The 21,190-nt window shown below is 38.4% G+C and overlaps 1 protein-coding gene across 1 annotated transcript; it reads left to right on the plus strand.

Moving 5' to 3' along the window:
* The first annotated feature begins 2,797 nt into the window (after positions 1-2,797).
* On the plus strand, positions 2,798-13,216 carry LOC101852742. The gene is made up of 5 exons (XM_005090079.3): positions 2,798-2,950; positions 5,879-7,861; positions 8,931-9,031; positions 10,681-10,997; positions 12,393-13,216. Exons 2-5 carry the CDS (start codon positions 5,900-5,902, stop codon positions 12,458-12,460), a joined length of 2,448 nt encoding a protein of 815 aa, XP_005090136.1. The 5' UTR covers positions 2,798-2,950; positions 5,879-5,899; the 3' UTR covers positions 12,461-13,216.
* The last annotated feature ends 7,974 nt before the right edge of the window (positions 13,217-21,190 follow it).

Consider the following 21,190-nt stretch of genomic DNA (forward strand, 5'->3'; position numbering starts at 1 on the left):
ACATAAAATTATCAAACATACCAAATTAAAAAGATAATCTTTCAAGATGCTAAAATATATAATTATAAGAAATGGATGAAAATATACTTTTAAACTGAATTTAAGATATATGATTGCATGATTCTAGGCGTGTGCCATAACTAACTTTATGTGTAAGGAATAGCGGACACAAAAGAGGGTCGATGTTTGCTTTATCTAATTGCTAACAGTATGTCTTGGTCTATAGTAATATTATTGATCACAATAATTTTGTTTCCTGGTTTTCACAAAGTGGAGCGCACAATGATTTCAAATATTCCAACCAAAAAAAAAAAAAAGAGATAACAGCACCCTTGGAGGTGTGATCGCATGCATAAGCGTGGATAACCTTTGAAGGGTTGTTTTTTTTTTGTTTCCAGTAAAGTATGACATGGAGAGCAGCGTTTTTAGTCCCTTATTACACTCCAGAGGGGGATAATTTATCTTAGTGATGACTCTTGTGTAGTAAAATTTGTTGTTGCTTTGTTTGGTTTATTTTTTAAACTGCAGAATCTTAAGTGAACCAGAATTATTGATTGTGGGATCTTAGGTGAAGACTACAACAATAGAATTAAACCGAGTATAGTTCTATCTAACAAGACTCAAACTCTTATCCACCCCACCCTACCTTCACCCCTCATCTGATATGGTTTGGTGTTTCTTTAACATAGAAAATATTCATCATTATTGTTGTTGAATATTGATTTCATGTTCTAATGGAGCCTCTAGATATCTACATTTAGACTACAGTAGCATCTAATTTGCACACACAAAGGAAAGCAATATCTTTAATTAAAATGTATAATATGTATATACATACACACACATAATAATTATGTATATACTCATAATAATTATATATATTTATGAATAAGAATACTTTTTAAAAAAATTGAGTATCCCAGTCTTTCTGCTGGGGTGTTGTATCCCTTTCAGCCTGGGTTGGCCTTGGCATGTAGCGCCGGGGCCAGTCTCTTATGAATTAATGATTTAAATTGTGTTGCTGGGGGCATAGAAACACTTTCATTCAAATTTTTTTAAAGGGAAACAACTTAACTGTGAAAACTTCGGTCCACTGCAGCATCATATCGGTTCTTACACTTAAATACAACACAGGTGCAAGGAATTTTTACTAATTGACTTGCCTAATCTCAAGGACCTCGGAATAAAACCTTCTTTCTTTTATCTAGATTTCAGTGCCTTAATCGGGCAATCGCGCAGCGCAGGTAGTCCACGGTTCCGCCGCGAGAGAGGGCTCCTATCAGGCGTGCGGTGCCGCCCACAGAGCATCCTCCATTACTTTTAATCTCCTTGGCTCCTACCAGAGACACTAAAATATACTCTCTGCTCCTACTCAACTTGTTGTACTTGTGACTGTCTGATGTCACCAGATTAAGTAATAATGATAATAATAATTTAAAATAATAATAATAATAATAATAATTATGATAATAATAATAATGATAATAATAATAAGAGCCACAGTCACATACATTTCGTCGCAATATATATAAAACTATCAATCTTATAATACATATTATTATATATCTAGGCCTATCTATCTGCAATAAATACAAATGAGTTATATTAAATATAATAGGCCCTATATACATTAGAAAATACCGTGCCGTGCGTAGCATGGAGGAGCTGACAACGAATTCACTGGACTATAAATTATAATGATCATTGTTACTTATTACAGCTAGAATCTATGCCTAGCCCAATGTACTTCAGTTTAATTAAAAAACAGAACAAAAAAGGTTTGATTTTCTCTTTCAATATCGTTTTCTTGCCCGCCCTCGCAAATTTACATTATGCATAATTTTTGGAATAACCATAAAATATAGCTATCTTTTTTAGACTCGTGTACATTTATGGGAATAACACACAGAATTCTGTGACCTGGCAATGATTAACAACAAGACTCAGCTACAGGAGCATATAAACCAACTAAATGCGAGCTGCGAAAAATATGACATGAAGATCAGCATAAGCAAGACCGAAGTCATGACAATTAACAGGAGACCAGGTAAAGTGGATATCAACATCAATGGATCCCAACTAAAACAAAGCAGAGAATTCAAATATTTGGGCAGCATTTTCACAGAAAATGGAAAATTAGATCGAGAGATAGAGACTAGATGCCAGAGAGCCAACGCAGTCAGCTACCAACTGGGCCCTCTCCTGAAACATCCCAATATCCCCATGAGCACCAATGCGAAGCTCATCAACGCCATTTTCCTTCCAACGCTCACATATCAGTGCCAGACATGGACTCTAACAAAAGCCCTAGAGAGGAAACTGGTCACATGCGAGATGAAATGCTTAAGAAGAGCGGTCAACAAAACAAGAAGAGACCAAATTAAAAATGAAGTCATTAGGGACACCGTGGGAGCAACACCAGTCCTACCACACATCGAAAAAGAAAGGGTCAAGTGGTTCGGACACCTCACGCGGATGCCCTCAAACCATCCAGCTCTGAGAGCATACAACATTAAATATTCTGGATGGAGAGCCAGAGGAAGACCAAGGCGACGATGGAGTGAATCTGTGGCAGACACCCTTAAAGATCATGGGATGTCCCTCCTACAGGCCACACGACTTGCTGCAGACAGACACCTGTGTCTCCCCGCGACACCCCAGGGTACAAGCGGAAGAAAAAAGTAAAGTAAAGTACACACAGAATTCTGTGGAATAACATTAACAGGGGACCTTAAAGCCAAACAAATGAAATACACGTACAAGTTAAAAAAATCTGGGGATACTTCGGTTTTCCTCGAAACTGAAATTAGATCTAAATTTAGTAACAACAGGACAGGAGCACGTACGTCGCCATGTCATTGCATTGATGCATTCAACTGCATTCATACTTGAAGCCGTCGAAGCACATGTACTATAGGTAGACCTAGGCCTACTCGATCTTAGGTAGAAGGTAGTTTTTTTTTTACTCATGCACCCGTCTCATGTTCACGTTTAATATATAGATCTATAGAGTCTAGATCTAGTAGATACTATAAAGAATCTTGGGGGTTTCAGGGGGGCGCCCCCTGCATTTCACAATGATCCGTTAATGTTTTGGCAAGTTGGATTGAAATTGATTTGCAAGGGTTTTAGTAGCCATACATGTGTTATAGATCTACAGCAAAAATCATGGCAGTTTAGCCCTCAAATCAATGCATCTGTGTGTGGGTGCATAAGTAAAACGAAGTGGTTAGCGCTAGCCGTACTTGGCTAGATTAGATACTTTTAGAAGATCTAGGTTTGGTCCTATCGACTCCTGTTGAGTACCCAGGTCTCATAGATCTAGAATCTAGATTCTAGTTCTAGATCTAGATCTAGATCTAGATCTAGAGATCTAAACCTAGATTAGTTAATTATTCAGGTTTAAAATACTTGCAAGTCAGTAAGCCACATTTCGGTTTTGTCTGAAGTACAAATAGATCTACTTTAGGCATTGCAAACTAAAAATTTCATTTACAATTCAGCCATCAATAATAAGTACGGCTAGCCTGAGTCCTTAAGTATGGCTAGCCTAGCCGTCTAGCCGTACTGTACGGCTAGCCAAGAAGTCTATCGCTAGCCTGTCAGTCTAGCCATGCTTATCTTAGGCCCTATTAACATTAGAAAACAGGTATTAGTAATTATTCAGGTTTAAAATACATGCACTGACATACATATTAAGGCACCCTGGTTTCGTCTCAAATACAAATACTTTAGGTAGAATCTACTGCAAACTAAAAACATTTACAATTCAGTACATGACTTTTTTGGGGGGTTAGTCTAGCCATCGTATTAAAAATAAATACGGCTAGCTCAGCTGTCTAGCCGTACTTAATTGGACATATGGTGTTAAGCCAAAAAACAAAAATTCAATAAAAATTGCCAGGCTGGCAGAAAATTAGGCGCTTTTTCGGTAGTTCCCACCCAAGGAGTTTACAGTAGGCTTAGTTCTAAGCTCCTTGTTCCCACCCTGCAATTGTTATTCGTCGGTTTTGGCCCCAAGAGTAGGGAGGTTTCAGGAGTTTCAGGGCCTGACCTAATAAAAATATTGTGGGAGCGGTTTCAGAGGGGCATGCCCCCTGAATTTTACCCTAATTTGATGTTTTGCCGTTCTTAGGTTTGATATCTTAGCTCGCCGCACATCAAACGTATAGATCTAGATGTATATCTAGGCTCAATTTAAAAGGGGGTGGGAGCTACCGAAAAAGCACAGAAAATTATGCCTGTTTTGTTAATTTCATTGTTTTGACGAGCCCCGGATTTCTGCACGATGTGTCACATCTGCTACCGTAAGTGGGCATGTTATATAGTTACCACGGTACAAGCTTGTCCAGTTCACACAATAATAATGAATGTAATGGCAATGAAATGTCGCTGTTAGATTGCTGCTTAAAACTGGGTGAACTAGAAAGGCTATTTAAGTTCGCTGAGACCTTACAGTGAAAGACAGAAAGTAGCCAGTTTGGACGTAGAGTTTGTTTCTACTATATGTGCTGCTATGCTTAAATTAATAGATGTTTTTAAAAGTCATTTTTGATTTATTTACAGTAGGCCTGTTAATAATTTATTTTACTTTCACTCCCAGCTCATGCCCAAGTGTAGGCCTCATGAAGTTTAACAGGTTTACATTTATCCATTTTACATGAGTTTCGAGTTTTCATCTGTCAAACTGTTTAGTTTCCCCCCCAAATAGACCCACCTCTTCGTGGTGGGGGGGGATTAGTACTCTTCGAATAGGAAAAGAAAAAGAGGAAAGTAATGGGTCAAGGTGTGACCCCGAAAAGAGACACATGGCTTTACTTTACTATGTTTCTTACTCTTTCTATTTCTTGTTTTTATTGTTTTACTTTGTTACATTTTATTATTATTATCTTTATCATTATTATTATCATTTTTCTTTTCTCCTCTCTCCATCGACAACCTTTCTTTGAACTGGCGTTGGGACATGTATTTGTGGGTTGGGAAGCAGAGGTTCATTGTCAGCAGTGTACTAGATGTGACTGTTCATAGGGAATACCCAGCTACTTATAGGCCTACATGTATTAAGCATGCTTTTAACGGAGAGCCCTATGACTGCGGAGAAGGTGCAGAGACCATTAATATTGCGTCTTGATTGCTGACAACATTAAACTTCTGGGACCTTCCATGCCTTCCCCTGCCTTCCCCTGCCCCCATCTCTAGGGATGAGAGGACTTGGTTGCTCTGTTTAGTTTTTTTTTGTATCTGAGACTTTGGTGGGGTGAAATCTGGCGTCCGTCAAACTAGATCTAATGAAACCAAAGACATTAAGAACTCTCAATTTTCTGGCGGTTTGGCCATTATATTAATTTTATCATTTTTTGTGGGGCTTTTTAAGTCCATTTTTAAACACGGGAAGAATTCCATAACGAGCGACCACTATGAAACAGTAGAATAGAGGATTTGGGGTAGGGGAAGGGTTGGGTCAGAATTAAGGTTAAGTCTATTCTCTATTGACATTATATTATTGTGTTTGTTGGAGTGGTAGCTCGTTACGGGAAGTCCTTCCCAAAACACATTTCTTTGAGGATTCTACTCAAAAACATTTTTTAGTAAAGACACCAAAAAAATGTAAATTTTTATTTTGTCTTCTCCATGAAGATCAGCAAAATTAGAAATTAACTGTTCCTCAACTGCAGCTGAAACTCCTTTTTCTTTTGTCTAGATCTTAGAGACTTACTCGGGACTTTGTTAAACACCGAGGTCCTGCCTCTTACAAATAACCTAATAGCGTTGTTTGGGACTTTAAACCTTACCTTTTTTTAACTGCTTCTATTGAAACTCAAATGACCTCTCAAAGTCTCGACAAATTTAAATCATAGGCCTTCTTCTTTTTTTTCAGTTCTCATCCAGAGGTGCAGCAATGGACATAAAGCAGAAACTTGCCAATGACAAATTCTCCAGGCTGAGTACATTTCCTTGTACTTTTAACCTCGATCCTCGTGAGGTCACGCTCAAAAGAATGAATATTCTAAAGAGAAAGCTTCCCAAAGAACTAGAAGATGATAACTTAAATGAAGAGAGAGTTCAGATATTGAATCTTATTTCGTGGATTGAATACCGATTGAATGATGCATACTATGCATTAGAATGGAATAAAAAAGCTCTTGATTCTTTTGAGAAAGAAATGGAGAATGTCTCCACCATTGCAAATCAGGGGTATTTATTGCTGCTGTCAGGTGATGAAATTGCTGCTCTGAAAGTGATTGAGAGGCTCGAAAAGTTGAAGTCACAAAATAGTTACCAAATTTTAAAAAGACGAGCCTTAGCTGATCAAGGTTTTGCGCTCTTTCGATTGGGTTATGTTTCTAATTTATCCAGGTCCATAAAGCTGTATGAAGAAGCCATTAAGAGTCATTTGGCTAGTCCTGAGATTCATTTATGGAAATATCAACTTGGTGCAGTGAAGAGAAGAGCGTCCAGTGGAGACATCTTCTCTGAACTTCCTGGAGACTGTTCTCCGCTCGACTACCTTGAAGGAGCTAAAAAACTCTTGCTTGATGTAGCAGAAAGTTGCTCGGATTGTACACTTAAAGGGCGTGCTTTCGCAGAGTTGGTCTCCATGAACCCAACAGACACTGTCTCCTGGAAGATGGCTATAGAATGCAACAAAAAACGTAGAGATGTGTTTCTACTGACCACATTAGGTAAAGCAACATCGTCTACGGACCCAGACAGGGCGATTTATGTATTAGAAGAGTCTTTAAAGATTCGAAAAACTTCAACTGCATATCACCATTTAGCAATTTGTTATGAGAAAAAAGCAAAGGATAAACTGTTAGAAACCTATGGTCAGTGCAATGAACAGTTTCGAAAATCTCCCAAAGTCGAACAAAATAAACGGATTGGCTTGTTCGGGGCACAGCTACTGAGTGAGCAGGAAATTTATTTAGACAAAGATGGAGAAATGGTTGCCAAGGCATTAAAGTGTTATGAGAAAGCACTGAAACTTGTTGATTGGGAAAATGTTCCTGCGAAACATGGCTACGGACTTCTCTTGAAAGCTTGTGGTGCCACAGATGAAGCTCTGAAACAGTTTAATCAAATCACAATATCACATGTTCACTCCGGCTACCAGGGCACGGCCATTTTGGCATATGAGCAAGCGGCCAAGTGTCTTCTCATTTTGAGTGAGAAAGAAGAATCCAGTGAGTCCCGTTCAAAGTACAAAGAGGAAGCGAAAAAAAAGCTCTTGCAGGCTGTAAGTATTTCAGCTGACATCGCTAAAGGCATCCCTGATATGAAATCAGTGTCAGAAGATATCTGGGCATTTTTTAGGCAAATGCATGATAGCGACAAAGTGGGATCCAGTGATGAAGCAATCAGTTTAGAGACAGACAGAAAATTGCTGGGCTTCATGAGGTTGGTGAAAAGGTACGGGGAGGAAATGCTTGACGTGGTGAAGAAACTGTTGGAATACAGTGAGGAGGAACTGGACGATGAGAATGTGATTGTGGCTGGATTAGAAAGTTATTTGAAAATTAAAAGCTTTGATGAGGCAATGGTGTTTCTTAGGCTGTGTCAAACTCGCCGTTCAGCTCTTGAGAATAACTTGTGGAGCAAAGACCCCCTCAAAAAGCTGAGTATCAGAGTTCTGTTGCTGGTGGCTCAGGACAAACTGTTAGGAAGATTTGGTGAAGCTATTGCTATCTTCAAGTCTTTATTCACCTCTGTGTACGGGAACAGAAGTCATCCAGATGTGCTGATTGTGTACGATGAGTCACATGACGGTAAAAAAGGAATGTCTTACGCGTCTCAGGCTGCAAGAGAACTTCAGACTGTTATGTGTGACTTGTTTGACCTGGAAGTAAGCACAAACTTGCAGGTAAGGTGATAAAAATGTGAAGCATCAAGGTGAAATCAGGCGCTCGTCCAAATGATGAAATCAAAGAAACCAACATTTTTCGAGCCGTTGAGAATTTTCTATTGATTTGGGGGTTTTTTGTGTGGATTTTATGTCCTTTAAAAAACACATTTCTGGGTTAAGTTTACTGAAAAATATTGATCATACCACCCATAAAAAAGTAGATTTGCAGTTTCCGAGGACACTAAGGCTCTGGAAATTACCAAATTTTGGCGGCCATTTTCTTTCTAATTTTACCTCTGACACCAGGGGACTCCAACCTCAAACGCAAGGCAAATGAACAAGCTTTAACTTTAAGATTATACCAATAACTCCATATGCCCAAAAATTGACAAGCGCCCGATTCCATTGCTTCATGACACAAATTATTTTTAATGCAGCACAAGCCATACTCCCCTTCCCTACCCCCACTCCCCCTTTACTCTTCTCTTTGTTGCTCCTCCTCGTTTCCCCATTTGTTTCTTGCTACATATAGTTGCTTCTTTTGCACATATTTGAAGCATTTTTTTTATTTATACTGAAATGAGTTTAGTTTAGGTCTGTTTTTTTAAAGTGTGTTTTTATCAACAAGATAATTGTACTGTAAGACTATCGTTGGTCGATAGTAGGTTTGGTTTTTTTTGACAATGGGGTTCAAAATACATGTACTCCATATGCAAACTTTCATTTCACTGCTCAATGAAAGTTTTAGATGGCAATTCTGGCACAGCGCACCATTTCTGTGTATATTTTGTACTTCATAACTTAATTCCATGTTTCCAATGGTCCTACATTTTTTCTTATTATGCATACTTATATGTATTTTTTACATTGTATTCAAAACCCATAATCAGCAAAATTGGTACATGACTGGCTGATTTCACTTACACTTGCACTGTACAGTATGATTATTATGCTTGCCAATATTGTGAACCTGAGCTTATTATTAAACCACCTAGCCACAGGCGTCTCCTAGCAGTTTCAGATGAGAGAAAATATAAAAAAGGATGATCATCAATTTTGCATTTTGCTACTTAATTTGTTTTCTCAGAGTTGCGGAGAATATGGCAAGACTGTTCTGGAACTCATGATTCAAGAGATGAAAAAGTCTAGAGTGGTTGTCCTACTGCTTGGGCAGGAACCCATGGACAGGTAAAGTCTTCATCACAGCCTGTCTCACCCTTGGTGAAGGCATTGGTCTTAAAAGAAAAAAAAACCGCTTTCCACTTTTACCCAAATATAGGGATAGCCTCTTAATATCATTCTACGTCTTCCCGCTTTTCTGTACATCATTCACTGTGACTGTTCTCCGGTTCCCTTTGACCTTTGCCCCTGTTGGTGCCCTAGGTGGTGTGCTCCTTCTTTCCTATCAATGCCTGCAAAAATAAAAGACATTGTTTCCTTCTCAGCTGGGGTTGGCTCAGACACATGGGAGGGAAGCATCCCGTCTTCTAAATGATGTAAACTATGGTGACGTAAGTGCAACTGTGAGGCAGCGTGGTGAAATCAGGCTCTCGTCAAAATAATGAAATCGAAGATATTAGCATTTTTCTGCCTGTTTGGCAAATTTTATAGAATTCTTTTTTTTTTTAGCTCAACAACTTTTATGTCCATTTAAAAACACATTTCTGTGTGGATTATCCGCAAAAACGTTGATTAAAGGAACAAAAAAAATGTAAATTTTCATTTTTCATGGACACTCATGCACTGAAAAATACCAGCTTTGGCGGCCATTTTCTCGCTTATTTAATTTTACCTCTGAATTCAAGGAACCCTACTTCCTTCAATCACAAATATTTTGACTTCTATTAAAGATAGATGGGTACTTTTTCACTGAAAGATAGACAATTGAGCAATCTTTAAGATGACACCAACAACTGCACATGCCCAAAATTGACTTTGCCAGTAAACACAGTCCTGCACATGGGCCACCGCCATCTGTGGTGTAGCAGTTAGACACTTAGCTGTCACACACAGAAGATGTGAGTTTGATTAAACCCGGGGGTGGTTGGTGGGTGCTTTGCTGTGGTTTGTTCCTTTTACTTAACCTCTTCCCTTTGTTTTCTTTCTATGTTATTTTCTAGTAGCACCTTTAATCTTTGGCACTTATGTGATCCATTTGTGTTGCAAATGCTGTAAGATTCTTACTGAATCTAAAGCGAAAACTCTTTTAAACCCTTTCATTGTCTCTCTACATACTGAGTCTAATTGGTCAGAAAATTCCCTTTTCATGAATGGGGAATTTTCTGACCAACCGAACCCAATACATAAAATCGAAACTTTCCAAAACATTTCTAGGTATCGCACTTTTCCGCGGATCTGCGTTTTTCCGCAGTTGCGAGAACTTCCCAAAATCTGCTCCGCATTTTTACCATCATCCTTTAAACTTCTACCTCTTACTTCCATCTTAATCATCTTGTATAGCTATAAAAGTATTCATGACCTTTAAAGAATGTACCAGAATACCGTTGAGTTATGATCAGAATACTGAGTACGTACCTAGGTTAACACTATTAATATTTAATTTATAGTACTGTTCATTTTATTATGCGTGCGACTGTGAGCCTGTTTGTGAGTGCAAGCATACTATTATAATCTGATGGTTATGTGCACAGATGTGTGTGGAAGAGAGGATGAATAAGGGAAAAATATGTGTTATATGGGTGTGCGTATATTCGTGTGTGTTCATGTGTGTGTGTCTGTGTGTGCATGCGTGTGCGTGCGTGGTGAAACACCAAACCAATGTGTCAGGATCTGGACAATAAAGATGTATCTTATCTGTCTTATCTTATCTTTCTCAGTGTGTTTGAGTATCTGCTCAAAATGGTTCCACAAATCAACATAGAGTGTACTAAGGAAGGGCAGATCCCACCCCATGTGTTTGTAGCAACGACAGAGAAAGAAGTGAAAGTTCCACTCCTCTTGGAACATCACCGCCAGCTCTGCATCTGTGACATTTTAATTTTATCCAAAGATGTTGATGCAGGCGTTCAACTTGGTCAGGGTTGTGGGTACAGCCCTGAGTTAACGAATGAGCTGATGACCCTTTTCTGCTTCTTGACTGGGAACACTTGGCCACTACCACCAGAAGCAGACAAACCTGCCCAGGAACTTTCTGGTGATAATGCACAGTAATTAATTGATAAGTGGTTGATTCTAGTACAGCTGTCCTCATTGTCACCTTAATTTTATTGGTGTCATCTTCATCATTATTATATTATGATCATCTTCTTCATTGTCATCATTTTAGAAGAGTGTAAAAAACAAAAACAAAACGAACTTGAATAATGTTTCTACATTTGTGAGGCATTGCGGTGAAATCAAGGGCTCGTCAGAGTAATGAAAATGAAGGAACTGGCATTTTCCCTCCAGTTTGGCATTGAATTTATTTTGATCCAACACCTTTAACGGCCATTTAAAAACAATATTTTGTGTTGATTTCACAGAAAATCGTCGATTAAAGGCACAAAAAATGTACATTTTTCGCTTTCCTAGGACTCTCAAGCTTTGGTGGCCATTTTCTTGATAATTCCACCTCTGAAACTAAGTGACTCCCTCCTCAAGTTATTGCAAATGTTTCGACTATTATTCAAGATAGAGGGGTACGTTTTAATCGAAGGCAAAGCAAATGTCAAGCTTTATGGTGATACTAATATCTCCACATGTTCAAAAATTGACAAGTGCCTGAATCTACCACATCGTGACACATTTTTCTTTTCATCATCATCACCATCATCAGCATCATCATCATTGTTGAAAAAGCAGAATAGGTAGGGAGAGTCTTGATTGATGTTCTGTCAAAAAATATAAATGAATGTTTTTTAAAAACATGTTCATCATCGGCTCCATGGAGGCAATCCTTAATCCCCAATTTTTTTCCTCTATATCTCTTTGTAAATGTATGTCAGCTCCAACGAGGTTGCAGACAGAAGTCGCTTTCAACGAGGTCGCGATAACCAAACAAAAGCAATAAGCGGCCCCAAAAGCGAAGAATTTTCTCCTTTCTCTCCATCTCACGCGAAACACAAGGCCCATCCTCGATTCCTAACACATTGTATTGCTAGACAGATCTAGTGTGCCTCCTAATATGGGCCCCAAAGCCAAGAGGATGGGCGAGGGTTAGCCTACGGTAGGGATGGGAGGGGGTGGGTGGGAACGCGATGCGGGCTGTGTGAAACTTGAAACTGGATGAACTCTGGATGGGTAGGTCTAGATCGAGATCGAGACCTTCATTTTTTCAATTTTCTTTTCTTCCCCTGATCAGAAAATCCAAGCTTCTGGCTTTACTTTATGTATCTAGATCTAGGCCTAGATGTGAGAGGGTGTTTCCACACGAGAAGTGTTCTGGTAAAAAATATTTTAAAATGCAGAAATGACGGTCAGAACACAGCTCAAACACGCGCACACTGATGCTGTTTTTAGATTTTCGTCATCAGGGGGAACTACTCTTTAATTAGATCTGCTGGTTTTGGTATTTCGTATAATATAATAATTTGTGCTTTCTTTTCTTTAGCCTTAGTCACGTTCAACGAGAGGTTGGATCCAACAAGGACAACAAGCCAGTCCCGGCAATCTCGTTGAAAGCGACACCCACTGTATCATCATTGTTGTACAGTAGGAAAAGACCATTATGGAGAAATTTGTTAATTCTAGAGAGTTGTATGGTATCACAGTCGACTTCGCGCTACCTTAGAATTACAAAGTTCTATCTGGTTAGTGTCAAGTTTTAAGAAATTTGATGTTAAAAAATGTTGAGTTTCACGTTTCACTTGTTTAGCTTTTTTTGAAATCAGTTATTTGAATATCTTGATAATGACTCCAAATAATCGTATGATTTTGATAGAGCAGATAAAACATTTGGTGTCTGACCCTATGATCATAGTAACTCAGAAGGGCCCAAAGTGTCAGAACTCTGTAATTCTGAGGTAGCGTATGGATGAGCTGATGTTGTACGGATGAGCTGATGTTGTGCGGATGAGCTGATGTTGTACGGATGAGCTGATGTTGTACGGATGAGCTGATGTACGGATGAGCTAATGTTGTACGGATGAGCTGATGTTGTACGGATGAGCTGATGTTGTACGGATGAGCTGATGTACGGATGAGCTGATGTTGTACGGATGAGCTGATGTACGGATGCGCTGATGTTGTACGGATGAGCTGATGTTGTACGAATGAGCTGATGTTGTACGGATGCGCTGATGTTGCACGGATGAGCTGATGTACGGATGAGCTGATGTTGTATGGATGAGCTGATGTTGTACGGCTGAGCTGATGTTGCCGAGAGAGTGAGAAAGATGTTGACTCAATGGTTAGGGTAAAAAAAAAACTAGGGGACATAACAAAATCTTTCAAGATCGGAAAATTATATGTGCTTGCTTGTGTTTCTGTGACTCTTTTAATTTTTACAGGGTCGATTCGTTGGCTCTTTTCTAGAGACCAGGTCTTTTTTGCATCTCTAGTCGTCTCTTGCAACATTCATTTTAATGTTAGGTGTTATTCTTTGCACCTCCATTTCAACTTGGAAGGGCAATCATCATTGTAGGAAAGTCTTTAAAAAAAGTGAAGACTTAAATTGTGTTTCGACAATTTATTATCTTCATTATAATCATCATCTTGAAAGTCATCATTATCATTTCGGATATTGTCATCATCATCATCGTAATAGAAAAAGCAGAGTAGAGAGGGAGAATCGAGAGTACTTTTTGGTCTGTAAATAAAAATCTAAATGGTTTTTAAATATGAATAAGAGAATAAAACTGGTATGCAGCTCATTTCCGTTATTTTGCTGTTTGTAGAAACCAGACATCTTTTGTGGCTGTGTTTTCATTATTTATACTAAGTAATGCAAGCTGTGCAATTTTTTTTAAAGCTTGCATCTTATTTATTTCTACAATGTATTCTATGAAACCGAAGACATCTGTAATATGAATGAATAACTATACAAGTTTTCCCACCACATGGACACGGTTTAGTGCATTTTAGAGGGTGTCTGCTTCTTCGGCCTTGCCTGATAGGCTTTGAGAGTGATGTAACGTCTGAGTAGAAAGAACCAAATGTGAGGCATTGGGGTGAAATGAGGAACTAGATAAAATAATGAAATCGTAGTAACCAAAATATTTTTGCCTGTTTGGCAATTTTAGTCAAATTTTTGTTTGTTGGCTCAGCACATTTTATATCAAAGTAAAAAAAACATTTCAGTGTTGATTTTCTTTAAGAATGTTGACTAAAGACACAAATGCTGTAAATAAATTTACAGTTTACAAGGACTCTCAAGCTTTGAGTCATCAAACTTTGGCCGCCATTTTCTGGCTAATTTTACCTGTGACACTAGGCGACCCCTACCTTCTTCAATCTTAAATATTTCGACTTGTATCTAACATAGATGGGTAAATTTTCAAATTGAAAGCAAGACAAATGAACAAGCTTTCAGATGAAACCAATAACTCTACATGCCCCAAAATTGATGAGCGTCTGATTCCACAGAGTTGTGAAACAAATACTCGATTTAATTAATTTATTTCCCCTTGCACAATCAATAAATTCATGTCTTCTGCATGTTTAGGTGAAATGCCTGATCGCCACATCACTGGTGCCCACTGGCATCACGTGTAAAAAATAGGCTGTTTACCGTTTCATACAAAGGCGTGAGGTGGGTTCCCACGTGGAAAATAAAAACAAATAGTCTCCGTATCATGACTTTTGAGTTACTGCATCCATCTCAGCTCGGTTTTGCCCTGCCAACAAAGTGGTCTAATTTTTGTCTCTGGAGACGAAGGACATAATTTACAATAAATTATTCTGGCATACCTTTTGGTTTATTGAACAGTGCCAGTTTTTTCAATATTTTTTAAATTAAGATCATGGGTGGTTGGCAAGTGCTGTGGTGGGATTTGCTCCATCTTTCCTATCCAACATCTATCGTCCTTATCTCTCCTCCTTTTCTTTGTATCCTCTGATTTTCGCCTTTTATATGACCCATTTGTTTTGCAAATGCTGTAAAATAACTAAAACATTACTCAAATCTCTTGGCTGACGTTCTTTCATTTTTTACATTTTGTGTGATCAAACATTTTTTTCCATTTTGGCTCTTCACAAGATGTCCACTTTTACCTGTTATCTTACATCAGTGCCATGTGGGCTTTTGCTCTTGAATGTGATTTTTTTTATTTGTTTAAATCCGCTGTTCATTCGTGTACACTGTAAAAATGAGATGGTGATATTTTGCTTCTGCTGTTGCCTTGATGTATCAAGTATCAGTTATCTTGGTATCAGTTATCCCCACGTAGGAAGTCTGTCTCAGAAGTACGTTTCCCTGGTCTGTGAAATCAACAGTTATTATTTTAGAGACATAACATTTTGTACATACCTACAGAAACATGTTTTTTTTCCATTCATCATAACAACCGTTGATTTCAATACACTTTTTTCTCTGATGTAGCTAGCAGTCAAATGCAGTGGCCTTGTCTACTTCAGCCAGAATCCTGGGTGCAGCTTCGTGTTGTGAGCGCAATTTATGTTGTCGTGCTTGAAGACAACACCTTTCTCAAGTAGACCTGGCCGCTTTCTTCTGATTGCTGGTCTAGCTTTGTTTGAAGAACTATCTTGTAATACTCAGCACTGGCTGTTTTGCCTACGGGAATCGGCCAGTTCAAAACCACACCTTTGTGGTTGAAAAACATGATAATCATCACTCTCAAAGTTCCTTAATTGCATCGAGCTTTCTGGTGTCATTGTGATCTCGAGTTTCTCCATGCTGCTAATTGTCTTTTCATTTTTTGATCCTCACAAATGCACCTGTGTTTTATCACCTGTAATGATTCATTTGAAAAAAATATGTCCCTTTATTTGATGTGGCTTTCATTTCTTCCTTCAAGTCCAAGAAGTAAGAAAGGAGCAGTGGTTTGAAGATGAGGAATAGATTTTGCTTGTAACAAGTGTGGGCCTATTGGGTTACAGACTCTGGCCGAAGTGGACATGGTTACTGCATTTGTCCGCTGGATACTTTGGATTAAAAGATCCATTTAGATTTAGATCAACGGTTTGTATGTTAAATAGAAAACAGGTTTTTGTATATAGGTACAAAATCTCATGTGTGTAAAATAAAAGTTGCTGATTTTACGCAAGAAAAAAAATTACTTCTGGGACATACCTCGTTTAAGTACATTTTGTGTGTCAGTTATCTTCTTTTGTCATTAACTTGATGTCCATGTCTATTGTTTTCTTGTGAAATTTTCTGAGATGTATTATGCACCATAAATTATATATTGATTAAGTGTGCTCTGCAAATTTGTATGAAATATACCCGGTATATTATATATGGGACGACTACAATTTTTTGGGAAAAAGAGTAAGTAATATAGGGTAATTGTTTTTTTAAAAGAACCAATTTCATTGCACACTATTTTAATAGGAAGAGCAATAGAACACTGTAGCTGAGTCAAGTATTGTACTCACACTCAATTTCCTGTCTTACGAAATGTTCAATGTGGCCTCCACAGACGACATGTATAAGAGAATTCATCCCAGATGCGTTTCATCATAAATTATCATGTTCAACTGAGTTGATCTCTTTTGTTATTTGATGTTCAAATTAAGGTCAGCAAGATTAGTGGGTAGTGAGGGAACACAAGCACTGAGAACAAGTTTTTGGGCCCCTTTCCGACCAATCCATCGCTGGAGCACTCTTTTCATAAAAAAACAACAACCTCGAACCATCAGTTGCCTATGAGGCAGTGCTCCGTCTTGTTGAAAATTGAAGTCATGCAAATATGCTTGCAATGATGTGAAGAGCCAGTTTTGGAGCATTAATATCAAGATGGGTTTGTCCTGTAATCGGTAACTCCTGTTACAGTTTCAAATGGCCACTGACTCATTCCATAACGATGCTTGAAAACTGAAGCAGTGAGTCATAAAATCGGTTCATTCTTTGTTATTCTTTTTTATTTGCCCTGTATTACAGATCGGCTTCTAGGATTTTATTTGATGAAGGTTGTGTGTGCCAGTATATAGTCATGCTACATGTACAAAATTTATGAGATATATTATGATATACGTGATTTATGTATGTATACAACAAATAGTTTCACATATTGATTGATCTATGACTATATTATATTTGGGCAAATGTGTCTAAGTCAAGGGGTCGAGATATATCACGTGCCAAAGCAGGAGGAAATTGTGTTAAATTGGTTAAAATATCCAAGCTCTCTAAATTGAGACAAACTCGGGGGATTTCATGAGAGAAAATATTGGATGATCTATTAATTGCTTCAAGCTGGGGTGCAATCTATTGATTTAAATTTTCCAGATGGTCAGTTTTGTTCTTATTATTTATCTACTTACCCCTGATCACATTCTTTATTACATTGTAAATTATTGGGTGAACTTGCAGGCAGGAGAGAAACAAGTCAGGGGATGGATCTCTGCCGTCTTATTACAAAAAACCCCAAAAATGTAGTATATATATATATGTACTTAGGTCAAGTAGCATTTTTATACAGGGGGGAAAAACCCATTTCATGGCGCATCTTTCTATCTTGATTTTATGGCTGTACAATAAAATTAAGGAAGTTTTGGGCTTTTGAAAAAATGAGTTATGACCTAATTACAAATTGATATTGTTGTAATGACAAAGGAAATTTGAATCAATTAGTCCATAACTATTTATTGAATATCTCAGCAAATCAGACAACTGTTAGACCGACCAATGAAAATTTACATTAAAAAGTTAAATCAACCAAATTTTAGTTGAGTTGGAAATACACAAAAATAATATTTTTTTGGCCTTTCTAGTAAAATTTCATTTTGGCACATACATTTTTCTGTCATAAGACGGTAGATCTGGCTTGCATGCCCTAGTTTGCCTGTGCCTGGTCTATAACTCGACGGTTCAATTGAAGAAACCTGTTATACCACATTTTTCAGAAAATCGACTTTTTTGTTTTTCCCTGGCTTCAAATATTTCTCCGTTCCATAATCTCTTTTTCGATGTGAGGATCGGACTGTAAATACGTTGTTTATATTCGGATTCTCACATTAAAAATATATTGTGATGAAGAAAGATCTGCGGTCACGGGAAAGCAAAAAAAAAAAAAAACTGATTAAAAAAAAATGTGACACACAGGTTTTATTAACTGAGCCGTCGAACTACAACATATTTATTATATATTATGCAACAGCAATACTTGTGCTTATTTATTATTCGTGCCCTGTTGCACTTGGACATCGCCAGATAGATTGCAGAGATTTTTGACAATATACAGAGGAGTCTGCGGTATTAAAGTTTTAAATCCAAATCTGTGGAACCGCCAAACTTTCTTCTGTTGAGTCAGGTTTTCACTTTCGAGAGTTAGCTTAATTCAATTAGAAGAAAAATAAATAAAATTGGGGATTTTATTTTCCCTCGGTTTACCGCTGTTTTTGGATTAACTGTTCAGTTAAAAATGACTTCACTTTTATGTCATTTGAGTTGGCAGTGTTTGTGTGATTATTTATTATGTTTTAAAGATGTCATTTGTAGAATTTTTACATTAAATCTTATGCGTGAGAGTTTGCAGTGTTTGTGTGATGATTTAATATGTTTTAAAGACAACGTAATTTGGAGATTGTTTACAATAAATTATAAATTATATGCGTTACAGTTAGTAGTGTTTGTATGGCTATTTATTATGTTTCAAAGAGGGGTTGGGAGAGGGTGGGTGACATCCTGTTTTAGCCAGTTCATGTTAGCATATTATGTGAGGCAGCGTGGTGAAATCAGGCGCTCGTCAAAATAATCGAAGGGAAGAAACTGGCATTTTTCCACAGGTTTATGAATTTTTATTGAATTTTTGTTTTTTGGCTGAACACTTTTCATGCCCATTAAAGAACACATAATTTTCTGTGTGCATTTTTACTGAAAAACTTAGATTAAAGTCACCAAAACTGTAATTTTTCAGTTTCAATGGACTCTCAAGCTAAGGAAATAACTCATCTTTGGCGGCCATTCTCTCACTAATTTTACCTCTGAAATCAGGTGACCCCCACCACCTTCATTCGCAAATATCTCGACTTGTGTTCAAGATAAATAAATGGATTTTTTTCACCCAAAGCAAGACAAATGAACACGCTTTAAGGTGATACCAATAACTCTACTTGCCCCAAAACTGACGAGAGCCTGATGCCACCGCGTCGTGACACATTTTCGTTCTGAATCATATAGGCCTACTGTTTCAGTTGGGTGCATTTCAGAAGATGAAAGTGCGTGTTAGTTTGTAAACGTTTATGTATGTGTATGGATGGGTCTGGGTGTGGTTATGGATGTGTGTGTGTGTGTGTGTGTGTGTGTGTGTGTGTGTTTGTGTGTATGTGTGTGTGTGTGTGTGTGTGACTCTGTTTCCCTGTGTTTGTGTGAAATACATGTTATATAATGTGCGGTGTGTAATAATATGCAGTATATAATACAGCATAGGGGTGTGTGTGGGTGTGCGTGCGCATGTGTGTGTGTGTGTGTGTGTGTGTGACTGTTTTCCAATTGATGCACACCTGTCAGAGTGAGCGTGCCGTTGGAAATCATTGCAGATCAAACCAGCGTTTCTATACGTTCTCTTCTCTGTAGTTCTAGTTGATGCACTGCCTATATCATTGCCTGTTTTCTCTCTCTCCTTAAAAAAATGTAAATGACCACGATTTTGTCAGTGGGCTTCGTTTGAGCTAAGGCTGTATTTGTTTAGAGAACTCCTCTCTCCTTTTTCTTTTATCCGTCTGAAACTGCGTCCGATCCCTTATCAATGCGTGTCTGTGAGCAGTCCAGTAGAAGCTTCGGTGTAGGAATGTTTCTAATTCAATAGTCAGCAATCGGGATCTCTGTGCATTATTTATACCGTAGGTAAGTTTACCTACCACGGGTATGGTACGAGGTTCCTTAAGTAGACTGGTTATAATAGTATTGTATCCTGGGTGGGCTATTCTTTAGATCTCCGTCAATTTGCGATAGGGAAAGGCCACTTCGACAAGAGCCTTGCGTTATGTACGTTTGAGTGTTAACCTCGTGGACTATTACTGTATATATCGTTGAGTGTTTACCTGTCTCGACTTCGTGTTACCGTTAGCAATTAAACTTGTCTGTGGCCGACTGAATACCGTTTTTGCATGGCCTGGTACGGCTTCTTTGAAGCCAGTAAGGTTATTTAAAAGGCATGACCTCCAATTTCAGCGTCCATCTCCGATAAGACCGAGCCAAGTGGACATAGGGCTGTTAGCTTCCCGAGCAACCAGGTTCAAGAGTGCGTCTCACGGTTGTTCTAATTAGTGTCACCCGCACTGCTGTCTGGCTCACCCCAACTGAGCTAACAGGGCACCGTCCAAGTTTCGTGCTGTCACATCGATGCTGTTGTACATGTTGGAAGTTAACTCTGTCTATATGGGAGGTTTTTTTTTGTCGTCTGTGGATTGGGGGTTTGTTCTATTTATTTTTATAATTGTCATTGTAATGGCTACTTATACCTGTCCCACCATTTTATTCCTTTGGCATAATAATCATTATTTTGTTAACATCATCTTTGTGGACGCAATGATTACGCAAAAGCATCGCGGCTGCTTGGAGAGCGCCACTGGTAGGTCCTACTTCTTTACTTTCCCTTTGTTATTTTTGTCTGTCTATCTTATTTTCCCACCAGAACTAAATGACCATTATTGTATCTATGCACATACAAACAAGCAAACAGACAAAGGGATCAGTGTCTGCCATTCTTCAGGCTGTCGGAGAACACCCTGAAGTGGTCTGGCTTTTCTACTTCCTTTCTGTGTTCCCATCGTCTTAATCTGTTTCTCGCGATTCGCTGTGGACTAGAGGTCTACATTTCTACTCAACAATCGCTTCCCGCTTTGTCGCTGTGTCCTGTTTGAAATGATGTGATGTAGTCATTTGTCAGCCTCCCGTCTCCCGTGCTGCCGAGGCTTCGAAAGTGTTTCCACCGAGATTCGCCTGTCGTACACAGGCAAAGGGGATCCGTCGGGAGGTTGCGTCTGGGTCAGCGTTTCCCTTATTTTTGGCCACGACCGTGAAAACATTTTTTTCTCCTTTCTTTGGGTTGACCTGGCATTTTATTGTCGAGGCAGTAACATAGTAGACTCGGTGGGTTTTGTTTTCCGTTTTGTATTTAGTTGTCATCCTTTGATAAGTAAATCGTTCATTTTTATCGGAATTCTCCCGCGACCTGCCTTTCGATTTGGAAAGAGGGTTTGGAAAGTTCACGTCTTATTTATTGTGGAAGCACTGGCGGTTACGCTGGCCTGTAACATTATCTTCTCTCTCTCTCTCTCTCTCTC

This window comes from Aplysia californica, unplaced genomic scaffold (assembly GCF_000002075.1).
Source record: "Aplysia californica isolate F4 #8 unplaced genomic scaffold, AplCal3.0 scaffold00012, whole genome shotgun sequence".
Taxonomy (NCBI): Eukaryota; Metazoa; Mollusca; class Gastropoda; order Aplysiida; family Aplysiidae; genus Aplysia; species Aplysia californica.

What these genes read in the sequence shown, in the direction of transcription:
- LOC101852742 (XM_005090079.3), top strand. Translation starts at nt 5,900, where the DNA reads ATGGACATAAAGCAGAAACTTGCCAATGACAAATTCTCCAGGCTGAGT. An exon ending in AAGTAAGCACAAACTTGCAG is followed by an intron (nt 7,862 to 8,930) that starts GTAAGGTGATAA and finishes TTGTTTTCTCAG; the next exon opens with AGTTGCGGAGAATATGGCAA. An exon ending in ACCTGCCCAGGAACTTTCTG is followed by an intron (nt 10,998 to 12,392) that starts GTGATAATGCAC and finishes TCTTTTCTTTAG; the next exon opens with CCTTAGTCACGTTCAACGAG.